The 23,297-nt window shown below is 40.6% G+C and overlaps 2 protein-coding genes and 1 long non-coding RNA gene across 10 annotated transcripts in view; 2 read left to right on the forward strand and 1 right to left on the reverse strand.

Moving 5' to 3' along the window:
• MAP3K5 (mitogen-activated protein kinase kinase kinase 5) overlaps positions 1–13,499 on the forward strand; it is a 100,349-nt gene extending 86,850 nt beyond the window's left edge. The window contains exons 24-30 of the mRNA XM_032102068.1: positions 1,035–1,220; positions 4,707–4,812; positions 7,065–7,305; positions 10,041–10,153; positions 11,022–11,134; positions 12,009–12,085; positions 12,763–13,499. Of these exons, the coding sequence (XP_031957959.1) occupies positions 1,035–1,220; positions 4,707–4,812; positions 7,065–7,305; positions 10,041–10,153; positions 11,022–11,134; positions 12,009–12,085; positions 12,763–12,823 (897 nt within the window). The 3' untranslated portion in view covers positions 12,824–13,499. The remainder of the gene's footprint in view (positions 1–1,034; positions 1,221–4,706; positions 4,813–7,064; positions 7,306–10,040; positions 10,154–11,021; positions 11,135–12,008; positions 12,086–12,762) is intronic.
• Positions 13,500–15,836: 2,337 nt separating this feature from the next.
• LOC116440847 lies at positions 15,837–16,356 on the reverse strand. Its single transcript, XR_004238778.1, has 2 exons — positions 16,266–16,356; positions 15,837–16,092 (listed from the first exon to the last, which is right to left on the reverse strand). It is a non-coding gene; the product is annotated as an uncharacterized LOC116440847 (long non-coding RNA).
• The window catches only part of MAP7 (microtubule associated protein 7), a 110,485-nt gene continuing 103,476 nt past the window's right edge, over positions 16,289–23,297 (forward strand). For 7 of the 8 annotated variants that reach the window (XM_032102069.1, XM_032102070.1, XM_032102073.1 and 4 more), the window contains exon 1: positions 19,527–19,722. In XM_032102069.1, coding sequence (XP_031957960.1) covers positions 19,542–19,722 — 181 coding nt within the window. In that variant the 5' untranslated portion in view covers positions 19,527–19,541. Of the gene's footprint in view, positions 16,419–19,526; positions 19,723–23,297 lie in introns of those variants that run through there. The other variant, XM_032102078.1, reaches the window with a different exon arrangement.

Consider the following 23,297-nt stretch of genomic DNA (forward strand, 5'->3'; position numbering starts at 1 on the left):
AATCGAATTATCTTTGTTTCATCCTGATCAGAATTAATTGACTGTAGTTAAAAGCTCAGTGTTACTGGCAAACAAGAGTTCTTGATGTCTGGCCAGCCATTACATTCATGACATAAAACCGGCAAATGCAATAGAACCAAACACTGTATGCCCTTCTCTTACAGAAATCAATGTTGGATATCCTTAGCCTATATAAATATTTACTTAACTTCCTTTGGAATAAACATCTAATACTTCATGTTGAACAACAACCCTGTCTTAATTTTAGGATTTGGAATTGAAATTTGCATTCAGGCAGCATAACTTTGCTTATGAGAGCAAATACAGTGCTCTGCTTCCTAGTTACTTAGGCTGTTTTTTCTGATGAATGCTTTTGAACTTTTCACTTTGGTAGCTCATGCAAAAACACAAAAGCTTTCAAAAATAGGCATATGAATATTTATACTAAAAAGGTGAGATCTTTGTAGACTTGCTTTAAGAACAGCTAAGTGTAGAAGTTCTGTATTAAGGGAAATTAGGAAATTATATAAGAAACAACCAGTCCCTCTGTGAGCCTCCTGCATAACGTTGACTAATCCCTTCTTTTAAACGCTGCTGTAGGACTTTGCACATTGTCTCTGAGGGGCACAGAGAAACTAGAAGCACTGCAAAGTATGTGTGTGCTTGCAATTAAGAGCAATTTGTAGTTTCCAGTGCACAGTGTATTTATTCATATCTTTTCATTGCTGCACAAAGATGCATACACACTGTAGTGTGTACATATTCTTCAGCAACTGGTGTAAAATGAAGTCAGCTACTTATTCATCAGGTGTACATCATACCTGTGGTACCAGGGAGCTCAGCCACAGAGCTCTGTGCTGCTGCAGTTATGCTGCCACCGGTACCTGACCTGCAGCTGCACCTTTCCCTTAACCATAGCAGCAGAGTTTCTGAAAACCCATATTGCCAACTGACATTATTGGCTGAAGTCCTTCTGGGTGTATGTTTCAGAAGATGACTATCAAAACTATTTCTTCTCCTCTCTCTTCTGTCAGGGAGCTGAAGAACCCAAGCTGAAATGGGAACACATCACAACGCTCGTTTCCAGCCTCAGAGAGTTCGTACGGTCCACTGATCGCAAAATCATTGCAACCACGCTTTCAAAATTGAAGCTGGAATTAGACTTTGACAGCCACGGTATCAGTCAAGTGCAGCTTGTGCTCTTTGGTTTTCAAGATGCTGTAAGTTGTCATTTTTACTAAGAAATTTGTGCACCTAAACTAAAAAAAACCTAAACAAACTAGGACCAAACAGAACTTGCTTAACTTCCACCCAGAGTTACTGAAACAATAACATTTGAGGGCTTTGAACCTGTAATAGCAAAATCTGAGCCCATAGCAGTGACTTGGTTTGGTTGCCTTGTGATCCTTTGGCAGGACACAGACCCCGAACACTACTGAGGTTTTGCTGATTAAAGATATAGGGTTCAACGTAATTGTGTGAATATTGTGTCGTAATAGTAAAGCAGGAAAGCTTTTTAAAAAAATCTTATTTTGGAAGGTGTTCTGGGAAATAAGACCAACAATGAGTTTCAGGCTTATCCTACATAAATGCAGATCTCTTAAACTTCTCTTACAAACTAGTGCATTACCCCCTATAGCAGTCTGTCTACCTTGTAGTACTGTATTGAACTCTTAGTATTTTTGATTAGCAGCAGATTTCTGCCAAACTAGAAATTTTCATTTCAATTTATAATAAGCAGGATAAGGAGGAATTAAAATTGTTACTTTTCTATCAATAATAAATGCAAGATTTATCATTTCTCACATTGAGCAACCAAACACATGCATGGGCAGCCTTTAAATAGCTAGTTTATGAAAAGCAAATGTTTTCCTAAGGTATGTGTTTAAATGGTAGTTCACAAGCAGTTAGGCTTGATGATTAAGATGAATAATGAACATGGGAGGGTGCAGTTGTGCTGAGTATCACTTGTCCAGACTGAAGTCATGTAGTAAAAATGAAATGACGATCCAGGTAGGCATTTGAGGTGGATGATTCTTTTAGAATTTAAACCCATGGCACTCTGACAAGTAGAAGAGCTATCAGGAAGGATGGCATAGCATGTAAACTGCTGCACAGACTACACTAACAAGAATTAGATGCTGTTTATGAAAAAAAAAGTGTGAAATGAATCTGTGAAGAGCTCTTTCTACAAATCAAAAGTTTTCTCTTTGATTCTTTTGAGTATGCTTTCAACTCTCTCTATTTAGCTTCATATTAATACTCTTTTGACACTTGGAAGAAAAAAACCAAGCATACAAAGTCAAGAAAACCATGCAGGGGGTAATAGTACAAATATTTGTATTTGTGTTCTGATAGAGATGTTCCTGGGCATCAGTTGTTTGGTAGTAATTGCCTGGGTTGTATTCTTATCAATAAAAAATTTCTGTTAACTTCATCATTACAAGTTGCTGGTTTTTAACTGATAAATGTCTCTTTCATTACTATCTCTCTATTATTTAACTAAACACAGAGAAAGTCAGAAGAAAAACTTTGCTTTATATGTGTGCAATCTTAATTCTTTTGGCCATACAGTAGATTTCTGTAATACTACACTGAAATCCAGGACAGTATCAAGACCTCAGATGCTGCAGAGACTGAGGTGCTGCTAAAAGTGAGGAAAAGTATTTGCCTTGCTCTTGGGACTTAAGAATGTGATCTTAGGTTACAATGTTTAATAATCACACCTTCCTTATCAGACCAACCAAGAAAAAGTAATTTTGTGATGTAATATAAATAACTAAATCATATTACTAGGGATTGTTGTGATCTTGACAAAGTTAGATTATGCTTCTTCAGTTCTCAAAAAAGCTGCACTTAGCTAAACAGTCAGTTTGGGAAGGTGCAAAGTGCTTGCACAGGGAAGTTCTGCTGCCTCAGAGGGCAGTGGGCAAGCCTTCGGGGCCCTTGGTCTGCTGCTGTCCAGGTGTCAGGCCCAGGGCAGGCTCCCCTGGCGCCGCTGACAGCTCTGTGAATCTAAACACAGTGTCCAAGTGCCATCTCGTGGCCATTGGCAATAGAAATGAGGAGACATAGGTACTGCTGTGCTGGGTTGACCGTGGCTGGCAGGTAAAGGAAAGCCCCTACCCAGTCATTCATTCATTCCCTCCCAACAGGAAGAGGGAGAGAATTGGAAGAACCAAAAATGGGAAGACTTGTGGGTCAAAATAAAGATTGTTAAATAAGTGAAAGGGGGGAAAAAAAAGCTCTTAAGTGTTGCAAAAGGAGTCAGTCACCACCAGCAGACTAGTGCCCAGCCAGTCACTGAGCAACAGCTCCTTTGCAAAAAGCAGCCCCATGTTTATTGCTGATCATGACCTTACACCGAAGGGAATATTTCTTAGGCCAGCTGTGCCAGCCATGTCCCCCTCCAGCCTTTAGTCCACCCCCAGCCCCCTCAGTGCTGGGGCAGTGTAAGAAGCAGAGGCGGCCTTGACAGTGTGCAAGCTTTGCTCAGCAGTAGCTGAAACATGCGTGTGTTATCAAGGCTGTTTTAGTCACCAGTCTGAAACATAGCACCATGTGGGCTGCTGTGAAAAAAATTAACTCCATCCCAACCAAACCCAGTGCTGGTACCTGTATAAAGTGCTGCATTACTGAATACTACTGCTTTTTGGCAGTGAAAATAATGTGGTTAATAACTTTTACATATCCTCTGAAGGCATCATTTATGTAACTGCAGTCATTTTTTACAGAGAGGTTATTATCACAATATGAGGGAATTGAACGAATCCCTCTTTTAGGAAGAGTGAAGTATCTTTTTGCCACATTTTTCGTGATCAGTAGTTGCTTCTTTTTTTATAAGGCTGTGAGTTGATAATTTTCTAAACACAGTTACATTTTTTGATTCCTGCAACTGTTTAAGTTCTGCTCCTGCAGAATTTGCTGCTTTGGATTGCTTCTGTGCCTGGAAAACAGCACTGAGTTTTGTGCTATTGCTGCTTACTGTTGGCTGGGCATTTCCTTGTCGTTTGGGAGCTGGAAAACGGTTCTGTGAGGTGGAGATGTTTGTGCAAGTGGCATGGAGCATCCATAGAGGCATCTGAGAATATGGCTAAAAGTGGTTTGAAAGCAGGCCTGTGGGCAGTTAGGAGCAACCCAGTTGTATATTGTACCATACTGATTGTACAAAGTACGAAGTAGAAGGAATGAGAAAATGGTACAGCACACAAATGAAGTTCCCTAATTGTTTAAACTAACATTAATTAACTAGTTTCAGAATTAAGTAGGAGCAGCATTACATTAGTTCTTTGATATTTCCTACAATTGTACTTTAGAATAGACAAGTGTTGCTCAGAGCAAGCAGTGAAGGTGATGCCAAAAAAAGTAACAAGTTAATTAGTTTCAGCTACAAGCCCTTCATAACATAGTCCTTGTTATTTGTCTTGCTTGCATTCTTTTGAAATTTCTCTCCACAGCCATGAAGGTTAAGTACCACTGACATCAAAAGTCACCTAACACACAAACCAGTACTTGATGAAAAACATGAAACATTGCATGACTTATGATAAAATGGATGAAGTTGATAATGTTGCTATCAAGAAATAGTTGTAATCATCTGCTCGGATACAGCATCTATAAGTTTAAACACTTTATGTAATGATGAGATATATTCTCATTTTAAGTTGTGGGGTATGTAATATCTGAACTGAATTTTCTCTTACTAGGTCAATAAAATTCTCCGAAATCATAATATTAAGCCACATTGGATGTTTGCCCTGGACAGCATAATCAGAAAAGCTGTGCAGACTGCTATTACAATTCTGGTCCCAGGTGAGTCATTTCTTAATACTCAGCAAATGTTTATCAGCTGATCTCTTTAAACATGCTTCAGAGTTGTGATTATGATGCTTCACTTAAGATTTTGAAACCAGCAGTGGCCTTTTTCCTGTTCACTGTCTGTTTTGCAATTCAGAAACTAATCTGTGTGTTGTTCAAGCTGGTTTGGAAAGCACCTTTCCACAATGCGTAATCTAAATGATTCTGCAACACGGTGAGTAGTAGTAGATTAAGGTGCTCTGGGACCTGATTTTTTGAGGTGCAAAATGTTGTCTATTGCTTATGGTCAGAAGCTGTCTAAAAAATAAAAAAAAACCCAAACCCTTGACTTGAAACCTGCCAAAACCAAACAAACAGGTCTGCAGTGCCTGCACTTTGTACATTGTATTTTGAATGTGGAATTAGAATGTATGGCTTCACTGAGGGAAGGAATCTGTTTAGACAAAACTGTAGCCCATTCTGTTACTTCTCTACCTATTTCCAAAGTTAGTTTTTCTGCTGCTTCTTAACTTCTAATGCTGGAATTAATTGTGATATTTTCAAATATGTCATTTAATGCTTTAAGTCAGAATACTTACATTCCTGTTTCCTGCAGTGGGTTGAGTCTTAAATTATTAATAAGGGGATCTGAAAATTACATCACAAGTTACAGCTATTCCAATTCTCCTTATTTTCCATATCTGTAGCACAACCAACAAGATATAAATAGGGTTTCTGTGTTACTTTCAAGTCACAAAGAAACTCTGTCTTCTGACTAGAATGCTGAACACCTCTAACAGGCATGTACTTCATTGCTGTGTAATAGGAGTAACTGTGGAATTCCTCAATAGTCTGTTCTTCCCCATACAGCTCAGTGTCAGCATTAACTGTACATGGCCAAGCTTAAACAAAAGCCTCTGTGCCCCAGTAGCTTTCAGGCACCGATCATCTACTGCTTCCCTAATTGCCTTACCCTACTTCTGATTGCTTTCCCTTGCTTTTGTCTCACTCTTTTTTCTTAATTTTTTTTCTTATGATGTGGAGATTTATCTATGGCCTTAACACTTCTAAAAGTTATGGGATGTTTAAGGAATGGTACAAAACCAATTTTATCCTGCCTGGTGGTGAGCAATGGTATAGAACTTCTGCATCCTGCTAACAAAAACAGAAGTTCAAAGCAAATTCAGACATATTTGCCTAGCAATGTTTGGGTAACTGCTATATAATAAATCTGCTTTCCTTAATTTAGAGGAAGCACAGCTCTGTTGATCTTATGTTCAGTCTTGAAGAAGGTATGTAGCATTGAAATGAAAAGGTGAAATAGATCAAGGAACAAATGTTTCTTTTGTAAAGAAGAGAAATGTACTTGTTAATTACTCAGCAGAAAGGGCATAAACTAAGTGTGATTCAGGAAAAAAAAGTACATTTTGGTGAGGAGACCAGAGGGAGTTCTTAGCAGTAAGAAGCCATAATCGAAGGAAGGAAGGAAGAAAGATTTATATGAAATAGTTAGCATGAACAAACAGATGTTTTTACAGTAATAGATTGTGTAGGAGTGTCAGATCTTGTGTACATATCTTGCATACCTGGTAAGCTCTGGTAGGTAGTTTAAACAGGGAACAACAGAAACTAGGGTATAGCTTTGTCTTCATAGTTTTGTGGATGTGCATCATTTCAAAATAAGCAGTGTTCCCTCTGATAAGTAGAAGGAAAGTGTGCTGCTTTTAATTGTTGGGAGAGGGGGCCTTTTTGTAATTTCCTCTCTATCTTTGGATGCAATTTTTTGGTAAACATAGTATTCTTGTAATGATAGAATGCTAAATATGCTGGAACAGCAACAGCAGGAATAGCTGGGTATAAAAAAAAAATGGTCTTTTGTTTAATAAAATATTTCAAGTCAGACACATAAAAAAAATGCAAGCTACTGAGAATGGAATTAAGCAAAAGTAACTCTGCGGTACATAATACTTCAGCACAACATGACATGAAATGGTAGCCAAATCTGGAATCATATTCATCCAGATGTTTGTTTTTTACAGCTCTTGAACATTGGATAGGCAGAATAATAATCTGCATAAAACAAGGTGCTGTTTTGTTTTGAGTGATCTTAAAGCCCTAGAAAATATCTGTTCTCCTGTTACAGAAATTTCAGGTCTACTGTAGACAAAGCTATAGGATGATCTGTAAATAGTCACTTGGGGCTGCTTTTAATATTTAACTAATGTTTAACATCTTTGGTGTTTTTTCTTTTGCTTATATTTTAACAGAATTGAGGCCGCATTTTAGTCTTGCATCTGAAAGTGATACAGCTGATCAAGATGATATAGAAGTTGAAGATCAAGATGAACAGCCTCAGAATCAAACCATCCAGCAGCCTTGCATTGTCTTGGAGGATGCAGTAGCTACCTCAGGTGTAAGCACACTCAGCTCTACGGTGTCCCATGACTCCCAAGCTGCTCACAGATCACTGAGTGTCCAGCTGGGCAGGCTAAAATTAGAGACAAACAGGTAAGTCTGGACATCGGGAGACAGGGACACTAGCCTGCTTACAGCAGTATGTATTGGTTAACTTTCAGAATATATATGCTGGAATACTAGTGACAGTTCCAAAATTCCATAGCAGTGTAAGTTGTTTCTTTTAATGATGATCCTTGTTTAGCTGTGACTGATCACTTACATAGTTTTGTTAATTTCAACAAAACCATAGTGATGCAAGTTAAGGTCAGTCTTGATTTCAGGTGCCCTTTCAAGGAAGGTCTGAAAAAACCTGACTTGCTGCCAAACTTCTGCTTTTTCTCTCTTTGGTGTGCTCTGTATGGCTGATGAATGGTGTTATGTTTTGTTTCTATTAAGGCAGAACTTGCTGTTCTTTTCTATAGCTATTCTCAGCGAGTGAGCTCAAGCTAAGACAGCCACACAGAAACTCCACAAGGAAGCTGCTTCAGACTTGTTTTGTGCACAGAAATTACTGCAAGCAGGATCTGTCCTTACCAGCAGCCATTAGCTTTTTATTAAATAAATTCTTTTCATCAAAGAAAGGGAAAATAGGTGTTTTGTTTAAAAGAAGAAATGAGCCATAAATTTGGATATTGTAATTTTTTTTCAGAATATGTCTTGCACTTTAAACCTGAAAAGTGATTCTTTGAGGTTTTAATTGTTCTTTTAAGAAATGTCAGAGAAAAATCTGTCTCCATTATTTATCCAAATGATTTTCTATATACTTTGTTTTCTTTTCATTAAAATACACCAAATAGTCTGGTTGACAGTAGGTTATTTAGCTTTAGAAGCATCTGATTATGACATTGGATTTCCTACTGACCTCAGTAAATTTTGAATGTGGCCTTGATAGAAAGAGAACATGTCTTCATTAAGACAGTTGTTATGCTGATAAAACATTCTTTGGAACTGCAGTTCCAATTGAAATTAAAATGTTAAATTGCACTTTACTTTTACATGTGTCCAAGAAGGTTGCCATAATTAGAACAATTCATTAGACTGTAACTTTTTAAAATAAAGTATCAGTATTTTGGGGTCCTTATGTAATAATTTTTTTACTTGTGAACCACTGAGAAATATTTTAACTGTCTTATTGATATACCTAAAGAAATACTCCACTTTAACTTCACAAGTTTATGGTGGGAATAGCCTCAGAAGTGATCAGTTTGCGTAGGTACTTTTTGGTACTTTTTTGCTAGCACTTTGTTTCTGTAAATTTCTCAAATGCAAAGCCTTTGGCCAAATAACCACATCCAGTCATTCATGCAGAAATTTTGAAATAAATAATACAGACAATTGTTTGAATATTTATGAAAGCTTTATTGGCATAAGCAGCAAGCAGTTATCAGGAGAAATAATGGCCCTGAAGGGCCTTTTCAACCAGAATAGATAGACTAGGCATAATTTAAACTGAAAGGTGTGACCATCTGGAAGGAATATCAGAGAACAACCAAGCTGTGGGGTTGTGTAGCTGCACAAAGCAGCTCTGTTCCCGTGCAGGGTGGACTTGTTAAGGTTTGTTAGCTCAGGTGTGGAAGCACTCAAGTGCAAATATGTTTCTGGTAGGCCTGCATACAAGCTAGAAGTAGGGCTAGATGTTTTTACAAAGCAATCATATGGGATTCACTTTACCCTTGTGCAAAGGCAGGTAAAGGGCTTTTGTGGCACATTTTCTAACTGAATTCCTGTGTTTCAGTGCCCCAAATAAAAAGTTGCAGCACTCAACTGGTATAAATTCACAAAAAATTTAATATATGAATAAATAAAAGGAAACACACTGAAATGGAACAGTTATTGCATAGTTCTCAGGCTGGCAGAGGTTTCAAGAAAGGGATGAAGGTGCTTCAATCCTTCCAAGGCAGAACTTCTGAAGACTCAGAAGTCAATTATAGGTTTATGAGTGTGCTCTCCATGTCCAATTTCTGTTCCTAATAACATATTGTTCACAAATCCCACATTTTACTAAACCACTTTTCTAAAAGAACAAATTGCAGCAGTTTTACATACTAGTTTTCCATTATATTTTGACTATTTTCTTTTGATCAGCTTAAATGGTGCTGACCACCGAATTTCTCCAGGTTTCTCTCTGGGCTTGTCTTATGAAGGAGGTCAAACATAAGTTCCAACTTACTTCTGCTTGACATTCTCAAAAGTAATTGCTTAGGGGAGTAGGGAAGTATTTTGCCTCCTTTCTTCTTGCTCTTAATACAGCTTAGGAGGGCAGGAACGAAGCGCCTTGTATGTGAGGAAGGGACAGCCCATGTGTGGTTGAGAACGTATTTTGCATATTTAAGAAATGCAACCATATGTTTTCACCACATTTTCATCACAGCTCTGCCCTTTCCATACCTTTGAAAATGTCTGCTGGAGAGATGTGAACTGGTGTTTTTCCTTACAAAGGTTTAGCCCTTAGTTTATGAACCACTTTGATATTTGTTCTCAGTTCCAGTTTTGTTTAAAACAGAGCTCGGTCTGGAGAAATTTCACTGAAATTTTGTGCTATACCACTTGTTTAGTGGGGGAATGTTTATGAGGAAGCTGGTGTGTTTGGGGCTTCTGTATGAATGTTTATATCTTGATATAGGTCATAATCAATCTATAGTGAAAGCATATACCTGTGAGAGCTGAAGAAGTCTGTCCTTGTCTTTGTCAGGAAGGTTTCCAGTTTAAGTATAGTAAGATCTTTCTTTTCCTGAAAATTTGAAGCTACTTAAGGAAATGAGCGCTTTGTTCCCATTACTTCACAGGTTATTGGAGGAGTTGGTTCAAAAGGAGAGAGAATTTCAAGTCCTCTTGCATCAAGCTATAGAAGAAAAAGATCAAGAGATCAGGAACCTACAGCTCAGGTCACAGCCAATAGGTAAGTGAGAAGAATTTTTAAGGAAAAAATTCATGCTGGCTACAGATGAAAAAGTGCCAGCTAAACATCTGTTCATTTTCTTGAGCCAGTCTCAGCAAAGATGCTTTATTGTGCTGCTTCTGGCAGGGTTTGCTCTGAAGTAAGAATGTACGGTGTGGAAACAAATTACTGGATTTGTTAATCACAGTACAAGGAGTGGTACAATTTAAATATTTTTGTTTGTGATTATATGGAAGAGTACAAGGCACATATCCTACTGAATAAATATTATTCCTAAAGAGGATAATCTAGTATGTTTAGGTATGTGCTCCTTGAATTAAAGACTGTTCCGATTGTTACAATTTAAGTACAAGAGGATCTAATTGGTGAGATGCAAATACAACTTAAAGGTTACTGAAGGAAGCCGAGTTTGCTGTGTCGGCCCTGAAGAAGGTGGAAGTGCTAATGCAGTTTGATGTTTCTGTGTGATGTGCTTCTAAGTGTTGCTTCCCAAAAGCAGCTGATCCTCAGTCTAAGGCATTGCCTATGCAGCAATTGTATGAGTTATACTGAACAGTTCAGTTAATTGATCAAAAACCTTAGTGTAGAAACAGTGACAGCCTTGTATTAGTAAAGTCATTTTTAGAAGAGAGCAGAAAATCTTATCTGTATCAATGTTCACACTAGTTTAACTGTACCCTTAACCAAGTAGAGAAATTAATGTGTAACTGTCTATAAATTGTAATTGTGTTCTTTGTGAATTGGCATTTATTTATGGGGATACTGGTATTCTAAGCTTGAAGGGAAAGCTCACTGAAGAAAGTGCTTGAGAGTCAAAAATGACAAGAGGTTGCTTTGGCAACACAAAACTCAAAAATGCTTGTTCCAGATATTCCTGGATTGTCTGTCTGTCATCGTCATTCCACTGGCACAGGGACCGAAGACCCTGATCTCATAAACTGGCTGAGAGTTCATGGAGCTGATGAGGCCACGATAAACAAGGTAGCAATGATTCTATTCACTGCCTGGCACAGTTGCAGTTCTGCTCTCACTTAGTTTAAAAAACCTTTTTAATTACTTTAGCACATTTTGAGAGATTAATTTGTCTTCAGAGGATAGGAAAGAGCCATGAAAGCCTTCATAAATATACGGTACCTTTAATAGTTCCTATATCTGATTATGAATAAAGCGATAAAATATCCTGGTAAATAGACACTCTTGGGTTTTCAGTGTCTTTACACACTGCAGCATTCCTGCTGATGATACTCTGGATACAGGATACATGTTCACCCTTAGCTAACTGTGCTGTAGTGAAATACCCTGAAGTAGATCAGTCTGCTTTGCAGTAAATTATGTAACTTTTGAGGTGTTGAGGATTTCAGCTAATTTAGGAATACCTGCATGTAGTTATCACTCCTACAGATCAGACCAAAGGTTCCTCCAAGTTCAATTACGTCAAATTCAGATGCCATTTTTGAAAAGGTAGGTCTTAACTGTTGCTTTTAATTTTCTCGTGGGTTAAATGTGGTATTACTTATGGTCTAATTTTTGCTCAGTGAAGTCTGTGATTCTGAGATTCCAGTGGTAACAATAGAACTGCCAGTTGACAACGGTTTTGAGTAGATGTAAAAGCATTACACTTTTCAAGTTGTGCCTGGTATGCCGATGCAGAGCATACAGTGTAAAATTTAAGTCGTTTCATTGTATTTGTAGGAGCAACGTGGATTAATCTGTTACATGTACCACATTTTAGCCCAATTTTGGGTTTCTCCCAATTGTAACCTCCTATTTTTAGGGGCAGATGATCCTAGGAAGATGAGCTTAGGAATTTAAATAATATTTCTAACAAAATGTTCATTTAAACTTCTTTCTGCAGTTCTTGGCTGAAGACTATACCTTAACGGATGTTCTCTGCTATGTTACACGAGATGATCTGAAATGTTTGAGACTGAGGTAATGCTTCACAGTTAAATGAACTGTGCTTTGTAAGAAGAAAAACTAACTGATACTAAGTCTCTATTTATTGCATTGTGTAGTATTAATTTAAAATAAGTAACACTTTCCAGTATGCCATTGTATGTTGATACATTCCTGCCAAACAGCTGATACTGTTTAAATTTTAAATAAGCTTTTTCTATTGAAAGCAAAACATTAAGGTAAAGCAATTACCTTACAGCTGGAGGCACTGGAAATCCCATTAGCACCTTGTTTTTATTTAAAAAAGTAGAACTAGCAAAACTTTCAGTAGTTTATTATCATCATCAAACTTCAGAAACTTTACTCATGGACTGTAAGTAGCAATACATTTCACCTAATCATGCCAGGTGTGTAGGTCACCAGATTGCATCATGTTGGAAGTCAGATACGGGTTATGCAAGTCCTTTGGACCAAAAGTCTGAATTCCAGACAGCAGGCATCTGCCAAGTGGAAAGATTGCCCTGTCCTGTAATCAGAAAAGGACTCTGTTCTCTATTTGAGTAATGCATGTTGAATTTCACCTTTGATCAGCCTTCCCACTGAATTTCATTGATCAAAACCAGAGCAAGAAAATCAGAAAGCACCTAAATTGGAAGGCTTTCAGGCTAGAGAGTATCTTTGTACCTGAGTATCTTTATGATTTTTCTTTACAGAGGAGGAATGCTGTGCACGCTCTGGAAGGCTATCACTGACTTTCGGGAGAAGCACGCCTGACACTGATCTTTTTCTTTGCTTCTCTGCAGAGATGAAAAGATTTCCTTTCAGCCAGAGCAGGTGTGCTGTCAGAAGGACTGTTGCACTTTAATCCAGTATTTGTTTACCAATGTTAAAAACACTGCAGCTTCCTGACTGCTTTTACTCCTATAATCCTATAATAATAAGGAATCTGTAAACAACCTGCAACATTATTTTACTTTAAATGTTTTTACATACAAGTTTTTCAAAAATTTTTAGAAAACACACACATACAAAAGTTATAAACTCATGAAATATTGTAGTTAAAGTAAGTAGATGTTAATTTCATGACAAACTGATGTAAGATTTCATGTAACTGTACATCACTGGAACAAAACCAAAATGTGACAACAACTTTTCGATTTCTTTGTAATATATCTCAATACTATCTGTAGTAGAGCTTCATAATTTCAATCATAATTAGATATTTTTCTTTTAGTGTTCAAGACCTAAAGGTAATTGTTTTTACCTACTGCTCTACGTAGTTTAATATTGTTTATTTTTAGTAATTTAAGTTCTATGGTGCATTTGTTTTAGAGTTGTTTATGTACTACTGAACTGTACCAGTTGTATAAATCTGAACCACAGTAATGTTAGCTTGTTCTAAAGCTATCTCTGACATACACAATTGAAAATAAAAATAACCTAAGACTTACTTTTTCCTGTATTTTTGGACTTCTAAAATAATAGCAATGGTGTAGAGCTGGAAAATATTGGAATAAAAAAAAGAAAACAAATTCATACCAAGTATCAAGGGAACCTTTCTGACACATCCTAAACTTATTGTGATTTGAGTATGATAACCATAGCATTGAATATTTTCTTGGTTTTTCTATTCAGTCTAATTCCTGTACTAACAAGCCAAGACCAAACAAAATTCTTCTCTGGGTGCTGTACTTGACTTGAGAAATGAAAAGTCCTGCCTCCATGCACTGAATAGTCATTGTGGCCTGTTGTCTCTTCTTCTGCTTTTGTTTATGCAATGATTCTTTTCTCACATGTAATGTAAAAAGGGTGGTGGATGTTCCCTGCCCATCCACTGTCATTGTCACTCCACTATTCTAACACTGGGTATCAACAAATTCTTCTGGGGCAGCTGCAAAAATTCCATTGTGGGTAAGACTTGCCTGGACAAGAAGCTGCTTCTTTCTTCATAAGCCTTGGTAACCAGTAAAAGACTTATGCTCTTAATTTTTCAGGTCTAGCAGGTATTTTCAAAGAAAATGAAATATTTTTTTAAACATAAACATGTTGTTCTAACATGTGTACAGTAACTTTTGCTGGCTAAAACGCAACAATTATGTATTAAAAAATAAGATAAACAAAGAACAGTAGATTAAATAATTTTAGTCAGTTTTTTTTTTTTTTACTCTGAAGATGGTTCTACTGATTTTTAGGCACAGATGTATTCAACTCATTCCAAAAACTTAACTACATTTCATGAGAAACACAGCTACTGTTTACCAATTCCTACTGCTATTACAGCAGAAAACAATACATTTTCAAGGTAGTTGTAAACACTAGAAAGACCAGTGGGGGAGGTTGACTTGTAAAACCCAAAACATAAAAAACCTACCCATTGAGAAGTAACCCTAGGACAATGAACTTGCCTAATTTGATTTTTGTGTGAAGCATGATCCTGTATTGGTCCAGGTTTGAAAACCTCTGGTGTCATGCAGTATGACTAGAAGGCAATTGCACTGGTCTGTTTACTTTGAAGGCATGCAGCCTGCTCTCTATGACTCAGGCTGCTCAGAAATGCCAACTATGTAAGAGAGAAGGGAGTGTGATCGAGGTTTCCATTGAATGTCTCCATGAAACCTAGCCTGGCACCAGCTGGGAATTAACTCCTATAGTTCATTACTGGCTTCACCAGACCCGAGGTGGCTTCTGCAGCATTGCTTAGCAATCAGTTCTGTATTCTCCATGGTGAGACTGCTGGGTCTGATCCATGTCCAGGCTGGGCCATGTACACTTATGCTCCTTGAGCAATTGGGTTCTGGTCTGAATGTGGCTCCCTGAGCAGCACAGTTTATCCATGTAGGTGCTAGATCTGTGCACAAAAGTTTATGTAAGATCCCTACATCAGGCTAGTTCATATAGATAGTACCAGATGTTACTTTTTACATCCTCAGACAAAACATGAGGAAACACTTTGGGGTGGAGTGCATCAGACAGGTCAGCCTGGGATTCTTCAGCCTGGCTCCCAGAATATGCTGGTGGGTAGATGCCTACATGGACCACCACGAGTGAGGGATTTGAGATTATGTTAGGGCAGGATTTTACTGAGGACAACATTCTGACCATAGGGCATACCAGTGGGTTTGAACTTGGATAACCTCTTGGCCCTTGATCAGTGCTGTTGTAATCCAGGGCTCAGGTTGACCTAGAGACACCTTTACACCTCCCTGAAGAGAATACAGAAGTGAAAACTCGACCAAGGCAGTGCTGTTTTTGCTGTCTTTTGCACCTTTCATCATAGAGCCCAGCCTGTTCTATTACAGACACTCTCCTGCCCAGAAGCCAACAGGGCGTGTTTATCACCCAAGCCCCAAACTGCTTCTTTTAGAGCATAAATGGCTCTCAGTGCAACAAAGTATTAATCTTCCCTTCCCCTAGAAAACCTTGTGCTCTGAACTTAGCAGTTTGTGAAAAGAGGATGTTCTGCATGGTGGCTGAAGTTGGCTTGGTCCAAGCTCACAAGAATAAGGGAGCTGCCCCTCTCCACCTCCTTGCCTGCATCCACAGCTGCATCCTGTGAGTTCCCCAATTCATTCACCCTCCTTCAACTGTAGTTCTGATGACTTGTAGGTGCTACCTACAAGCAGATGCAAAATTAAATGATGTTTCGATGCCGACAGGAACACTTTGAAGAGAAACACTCTTATGACCCTTAAAAGCAGTATAAAGCAAGTTAAGGCAAACTCATAGGAAAGGTAACAGGACCATGACCTCATGACCTTTACAGAAATGACTGATACATCGACAGGTCTTCACAGAGCCTTTTTTTTTTTTTTCCTGGAAGCAAGGCGTTGCACGCAGCTTTAAAACCGGCTGTTTAAGAGCACGTGCCGCAGGAACGAGTCTACAGCAGTGCAGCTCTTTCCCACACGATGCGGCGCATCGCCTGGGCTTGCGAGGCGGCCGCCACTCCTCCCACCTACTGTCGAGATGGCGAGCATCCCCAAACCTGTTGTTTCTCTCCGCGCCGATACCGAACGAGCTGCGCCACTGCGGAGGGAGCTACTCTGAAGAAGAAAAAAAAAATAATCACACCTGTGTGAACACTGGCACCTCGGCTGCCCGGGCCGCCGAGGGGGCCGGGAGTGCGGGCAGTCGCCCCCGCACCGCCGCCGCATAAGCGCGTCCAGCCCGTGAGAGGCGGCTGCTCCCGGGCCGCGGGCGCCGGTCCCGCCCTCACCTGCTGCCGGGCAGAGCCGCCGGCGGGGGCGGGGGACGTGGCGCTCACCTGCCCCGGGCCGCGGAGCCGCGGGGCGGAGCAGCCGCGCTTGGCGAGCAGGAGGAGACATGGCGGAGGCCGCGGGCAGGAGCGGCGGGCGCCAGCGCCCCGCAGGTGAGCGACCGCCGCCGGCCGGGCGGGCGGAGGGGGGGCGGCGCGGAGGGGCCCGCGGCTGCGGGGACCCTGCGCTCCCGGGCGGCTGCGGGCGGCCGTGCGGAGCGGGAGCGCGGCGGGGCCCGGCGGCGGCCTCGTCCGCAACAGGTGCGGGGGCGCTCCGCGGCCGCCCGGCTCTGCGGAGGCTTCGCTGCCTTCCCCAGGGCACCACCGCGACCCGGCCGGGGGCAGCCGAGGGTCGGCCCGGGCGGCGGGCAGAGCTGCGCCGGTGGGGGCGGCGCGCCCGAACCGTGCCCGTCGTAGCAGCGAGACCCCCCCGACCCCGCGCAGGGGCATCGGCGGGGCCACGCTGTCGTTCCCGGGTCGCCGCTGGTGCTTTTGGAACCTTCGTTCCTAGCTTGGAGTGCTGCCGGGCGCCCGCACGGCGGCGGGGCTAACGCGGGGTGTGGAGCTGTCCGGCGAGGAAGGGGTCCGGAGGGGACGGCCGCCGGGCTGCGGGCTTTGGTCGGGGTTGCAGGTAGCACTGACCTGCCGCAGTAAGGTCACGCTGCTAACGGGGACGGGGTGAGCCCCGGCGAGGGCGGAGGGACGGCTCGGCAGGGTCAAGGTACCTGGTGGCTGCGCCCCGGCGCCTGCCGAGCGAGGCCCGCTGCGGGGCCCCGGGGCTTGGCTGCGCCTCAAACGCGTGCGAGCGACGGGCTGCTGCAAGCCCTTATTTCCTATAGGGAAAGCGGGGAGATGTCCTTGCGTCTTCTCTAAGGAGGGATGTACACTGCGAGAGTGTTTTAACCCGCTTTTATTTTGGCCCTAAGGGCGAGGAGGGTGCAGGGAGGAGATTTTGGCTTACGCAAGCGGATCGACCGCTATATCACTGTTGTAGGCGCGGATGCTGTTTGTTTTTGCTGCTTGCTGGACTGTGAAGTCTGACTCCAACTTTTAGTCCTTTTTTCCTTTTTTTATCTCCCTCCACAGTCCAATTCCACTCACCCTTTGCTAGTCCTTCTCTAACATATGTCTAAGTTTATCTCTAAATCAAAGAGTGCGCTTTTCTATCAAAACAGCATATGAATAGGCCATATGGCTGTTGGCTAATTGATTGTGTTTCCCCAGGATAATATTTTTAATACATACTTTATGTAATGCAGACATGCAGTCACAAGCAATGACTGTGGGCAAACCCATCCAAGTGCTGTCTTCATTAGACTTAGAAATACTGTGGTTCTGCTCAGAAATCCTTGCAAGTCACTCCCAGGCATCACTCTAAAGTTCAGCTTCAGAAACGATGTGCATCTGGGTTCCTATGTGCTTCAGAGTTTGCAACTGCATTGATTTCACTTTCAGGAAGAACTGACTGTCTGTTTTTTTTTAAGCCATTTCTAACAAAATCTTTTTGAGTTCTCTACCTTACATTGCTGATGTTTTGTTTTGTTTTGTTTTTTTTAGCTGGATTGTCAGTCTTTTTCTAATTACGTACCAAAACTAGAAATGAGCCAACAGGTGACATGTATTTTGTGTATGTTCTGTTTTAAAAGGACTTATGTTCTTAGATTTATTCTGAGTTTGCTTTATAGTTTCATTTCAGGCTGCTGTGTTGAACTTTTACTCATCAGGACATTTGTAGACAGAAGGATCTGCTTTCATAAATTCTTGAGTATTTTGAATTTAAATTGCTTTGTGCTGTTAAAGTTCACTCGAAACTTCCTTGTCTGTGAAATGTTAAACTTCTGTGAAGTTGTTTGTTGTCTGTTGAGATCCTTTTAGGTCTCTGAGTTATCACAGGGGCAGCTTTGCAGGCGTTCACAAACAGGAACAACCTCAAAGTACTTCAGGATCTGCTTCTGTGGCTCTTTGGTCCATCCATGAGTGAGCAGATGTGTGTGCCCAGGGAGGGCCACGCAGATGGCTTTGACTGCAGTCTGCTCTGCAAGCGGAACACCTGTGTCTGGATCCGGCTCGTCAGGAAGGGCAACATCCCATCTGTGTTTAGTGAAATTACCTACTGGTTGACCTATTGACTCTGTTTAAAAAACAAAGCTCTGTGTGTGTGTGTTGTGGTGTGTGTCTGGTTTGTCTCTTTCCTTGCCTCCTGTGGCTACACACGTGGACTTTCAGGGCTGATCCTGGGGAAAGCTTCAACATCACCACAGGGGGTTTGCAGGGAGATGTTGCAAGTGGCTCCCTGTATTGGCAGATGGTCTGCTGCATTTAACTAGCTTTCTTTGGGTAAATGGTTTAATTATCAGGCTGAAGGGTTGTTTTTTTTTTTCATAAATGTATAAGTGGCAAAATGAGTACAGTGCTCAGGGGATATACTAACATATACCAGTTAGAATTTTTCAGTCGTAGCTACTCGAGCATCTAATAGCACTAACAAGCTCTTCAGTGATTCCTGAGATGAGAGGGGCCCTCTTGTGGGGAATACCACACGGAGAAGCTTCTGAGGCACCTCATTTTATGGCTGCCCATCCATAAACACTGCCTGTGATAGTTCCCCGCGCGTGCTCCGGGCTGCCTTGGCCAGCTCTGTGCGCAGGTAACAATTTGCTTAAACTCTGGGATACCAGAGAGAGCAATTGTTTGTAATGTCGCAAAGAAGCTTTAATGCTATGGTTTTGTGTACTGTTGTAGTTAGTGCTCTCTTCTAAGTGAGCTTAGTATTACTCTGTACTTTTTGCAGCAAAACAAATCTGCACTTTAAATGATGCCAGTGCCAGGTGGCTTGTGAAAGCCGAACACTTGACGTGCTTGCTCTTTAACTGCTGATGGGACTTCATATCTGTTGCTTGCTTATCCTGGTATTTTCTCCATCTGAGAATAAATCAAATTTCATCTTACTGTGTTTGTTTTTTTTTTTTTTTTTTCTGACAAATAGATAAATTATTAGGGAAAACACGAAAGTACAGAAAGCATACAGTGGGTGGGAGCTGAAGGCGTGCTCTGGTTCCCATGGCTCTTTCCCAGCAGTGCCAACATGTTTTTCTGGGGAGGATTTACACGAGTGTGTTGTGACACGCGGGTTTTGTCTCTGGCAGGCTCAGGCGATTTATGTTCCTTCAAAGGGGAGCTGCCGGCTGCAGGGCGCTGCTGTTCCCGTCTCGCTGCGGCCGCGGGAGGGGATGGACTATGCCCGTGCCCAGCCACCGGCACGGAGGGGTCCTGGTGCTCCAGCACAGGCTGCGGCACCGCCCGAGGGTCACCGCCGCCCCGGCTCCTTGCGCTCACCCGTACCGTGAACAGGGACTGTGGGAGCGCCAGGCGCCGTGGGGAAGCGGGGACCTGCCGCCAAATGGACACTGCCGCGACGGTGTGTGCTCACAATGCTGTGAGTGTTGAAGCTTGTGTGTGGTAGGCGTGCTCCAATTTCCATCCATGATCATCTAAATATTAGTACATCGTGAAGCCTTTCTATCTTTTAATATATAAACTGTGGGTCTGCAATTCTTCTATTGCCATCCTCCTCTGATTAAAACCTATTCGGACTTTGAAATTGTGTATCAGAGCTTATGATTATATCTTTGGTCCCACATTAACAATTTCTGAGGCAGTTCTGAATGCACAGAGACTCGGATTTATCAGTATCTTGTAGAATGAAAATGAAACAACTAATTTAAATTTAGGTTAAAATCCTCATCGCAGCTGTCCCTCAGCTTTAGAAAGCTGTTCAACTACTGTGTCTTGGTATCTCTCATTGGTCAAGTAATGTCTGTGCAAGGACTGCACACTGTGGAAAACTTTGAACAAGCCTTTTTATGTGCTTATTGTGTAATGGGGGTCAGGCTTTCTCCACTCATCTACGCCCAGCATTGCTAGTGTGTAAAAAAAAAAAAAAAAAAGAGAGAGAGGTGTGTGTGTGAAACAAGCCACAACAAACACAAACTCAACACCAACAACAATCCAACCATGTCCAAAAAAATTCCCTCCCCCCAAAAAAATTCAAACCCAAAGTAACTCCACACGCACAGACACACAAAACCCACAGAGCCAAACCCTGACGCAGGAAAAAAAAAAAAAATCCAAGTTTATGAAGAATCAGGCCTGTTACGTGATGGTCAAACATCTGGCTTACATGGTACTTCCAGTACAGAAAGAGAACTTCTACTAATCTAGTTAAAGTAATATGCATTGCTGTTTTTCTTGGGCTTAATTTTGCAAAGAGATGTACTTGTGTATGTGCTGTTTCAAACTGCAAAATGTTGTAAATTCACAGTACTCTGAGATGGCTAATATTTTATTCACATGATTTGTTAGTATCCCAGATAAATTTAATACTTTAGAGCTGAAAATTATTTGTGGTGTTAAAGGTAATTAAATGATCAGAGCAATAATTGCCTCAATTATGTAAATACTGCATAACCTTACAACAACATACTTTCTTTTCCACTTGAAAAAAGTATGTGTAAGTCTACATCCACAATACAAGCCACAGTGTGCTGCTGCTGTTGTTGTTGTGACTCTCTTTGCATATCTATCCTTCCTTCAGGAAGAGGATCCCCTCTATGTGACTTCTATTAGAGAAATGCAGTGGCCTGCTAGGAACTATGGCAGAACAGATTATGTGTATGTTATATTCTTTTTTACCTTACACATGCATGAGAAATGGTGTATTTGTGAGACTGGTTCAGGTTTAATTCTGCAGCTCTCCCGTAGTGTTGGTTCTGGAGTCATGCCATATTTGCTTTCATGAAAACAAGTAGAAGGTATATTTATATCCTTCTTCCTGGCTTTAGAGAGAAAGCTTGAATATTTGTATTCTAGGAGATCTGTCAGAGTTCAACGGAAACAACCGTAAGTTGTCTGCTAAGATGACAGGCAGCACTAGGCTCCCTCACTGTTCAAATAAATGGAGTTAGAAACCCTGACTCTTGTTGACAATGAGATTCTTCAGAGAGGTGATAGAATGACTTGTGCTCCAGGAGGAGAGTCACTGTGAGACTAGATTACTGAGGGGAGGAATACAGTACTGACATCTCCAAATATTCCTCATCTCTCTATCTGAAACTCTGTGTTCTCCCTTCTCCAAAAGTCCAGACATCTTGGTCATCTTCTAAGAAACATGTTGGGAACTAAGATGTCAGGAAAGCACTGGTAATTAACACAGTTCATAGGATTCCATCCATCAGATACTGTCAGTAATACAACAATGGAAAAAAATTTTAATTTGGTCTTGGCATATTGCCTTTTCTTTCATGTCCACATTTCTGTGAAAAAGCTTGGAGCCTTTTCTTTGAGGTATTCATTTCTACTGAAAAGCTTAGTATGTACATAAGTGCTCTTAATTTTGAGTGCTATGCAAATGCTTGGTTCTCTTGACACATATAAAATGCAGGTATTTTAAAAAATAAGCTTTTTTTTTTTTTTTTAAGAGAGAAGCAGTGGCATCATTGCCCTGGCTATTAGTTGTAGAGCAATTAGAATTGGTGACTTCTGTCTTCTACCAGATTCCTGTTTCCTACTGTCCTTTGAACACCCAATTCCTTGCTGCCTTTCCTTATTTGCCTGACCGTTGATTGAAGTTACACGGTATGTTCTACTATGGGGCATAATCCAATATCATTCTGTTACATATAAATAGGGAGCATTGACTAAGAATGATCTAATATGTTTTTGATTCATTGTGGTGTGCCTTGTGCAATGTTTATAATTAGTCATACTATGCAAATTAATTTAATTAAAATATGTGACACACTTGTTAATGTAAGCCTTGTATTTGATTGTTTTATTGGTGTGTATGTGTGCAAAGTGTTTGTGAATGATGAGACTCTTGATTAAGTTCTTGATGAGTTCTTGATGAACTCCTCATGTTCACATGCCTTTTTGTGCTGATGAATGAGTTTGACTCAAAACAGGGCAGGGCTTCCAGCCTTCTCCTAAATTTTTCCTATGCATGGAAATGCACACAGGTTTAGTTTTCTTTGGCAGAAGGGGAAAGAGTTAACACTTACCTTCTGTTTAGTCACTTCTGAGGAGCTCTTAACAGCCCTTAGTCCAGTGTGTGGCACTGTCACATGTCAGAGGGACAGCAAACTGGGAAGAAGATTTCCCTTATTATTCTCTAGCATTTTATGTTCTTACTGATTAATTCAAGGGACGTTTTGTTTTTTTCCAAGAAGGTGAAAAGAAGAAATCCTTTATTATATCAGATGTTTGTATACTGAAGTTGTTTAAAAAAATTCAGTTACTGCAGTAAAAGAATTGGCTGAGCCTTTATTGTCTTGTATATAAAAGTGAGGCCTTACAGATATCTTTCAAGAGAAACTTAGAAACCTCTGTAAAGACAAGGTTATTATGTGTCTTTTTTGGAAAATAAGAGGTAGAAGGAAGAGAAAATAGAGAGCAGCAGTGGAAAAAATTAGGTGTTTGAGACAGTGGTTGACTTAATGGAAGCAAGTGGTTTTTTCTGATACAGTGGCTATATTTGTTATTTCCAAGTTAACTGTAAAAAAACACAAAACCAGGTGTAGGGATGAATCCTGCCTGTCTTTTTAAGGCTAGTTTGTTTTGTCTTAGATTTACATGCCATTGAAAAGGAGTTTTCCAGTCCTCTGATGCTGGGTAAATAGCTGTTTTCTCATACGAGGAGGAAAAAAAAAAGGCCCTATTATTTCCATCTTTTAGGCCTGACTTCCTGATTTAAAACCTAGTGAAGTAGAAAGTAAACAGACATATGACTCCCGAAGAAAACTAAGAATAGATTGAGTTTGAATTTTAGCTTGTGTATGTGTATTCCAACATAGTCCTGTGAGGAATAGGGAGTTGGAGTTAATGATCTTTATGGATCCCTTCAAATTTGAGATACTGTATGATCTAGCACTGCCTGTATTACGTATTTTTAAATGAGTTCTTAGAAAAAGTTTTTGACATAGATGATTAATGTTGAAA

Source organism: Corvus moneduloides, chromosome 3, assembly GCF_009650955.1.
Source record: "Corvus moneduloides isolate bCorMon1 chromosome 3, bCorMon1.pri, whole genome shotgun sequence".
Taxonomy (NCBI): domain Eukaryota; kingdom Metazoa; phylum Chordata; class Aves; order Passeriformes; family Corvidae; genus Corvus; species Corvus moneduloides.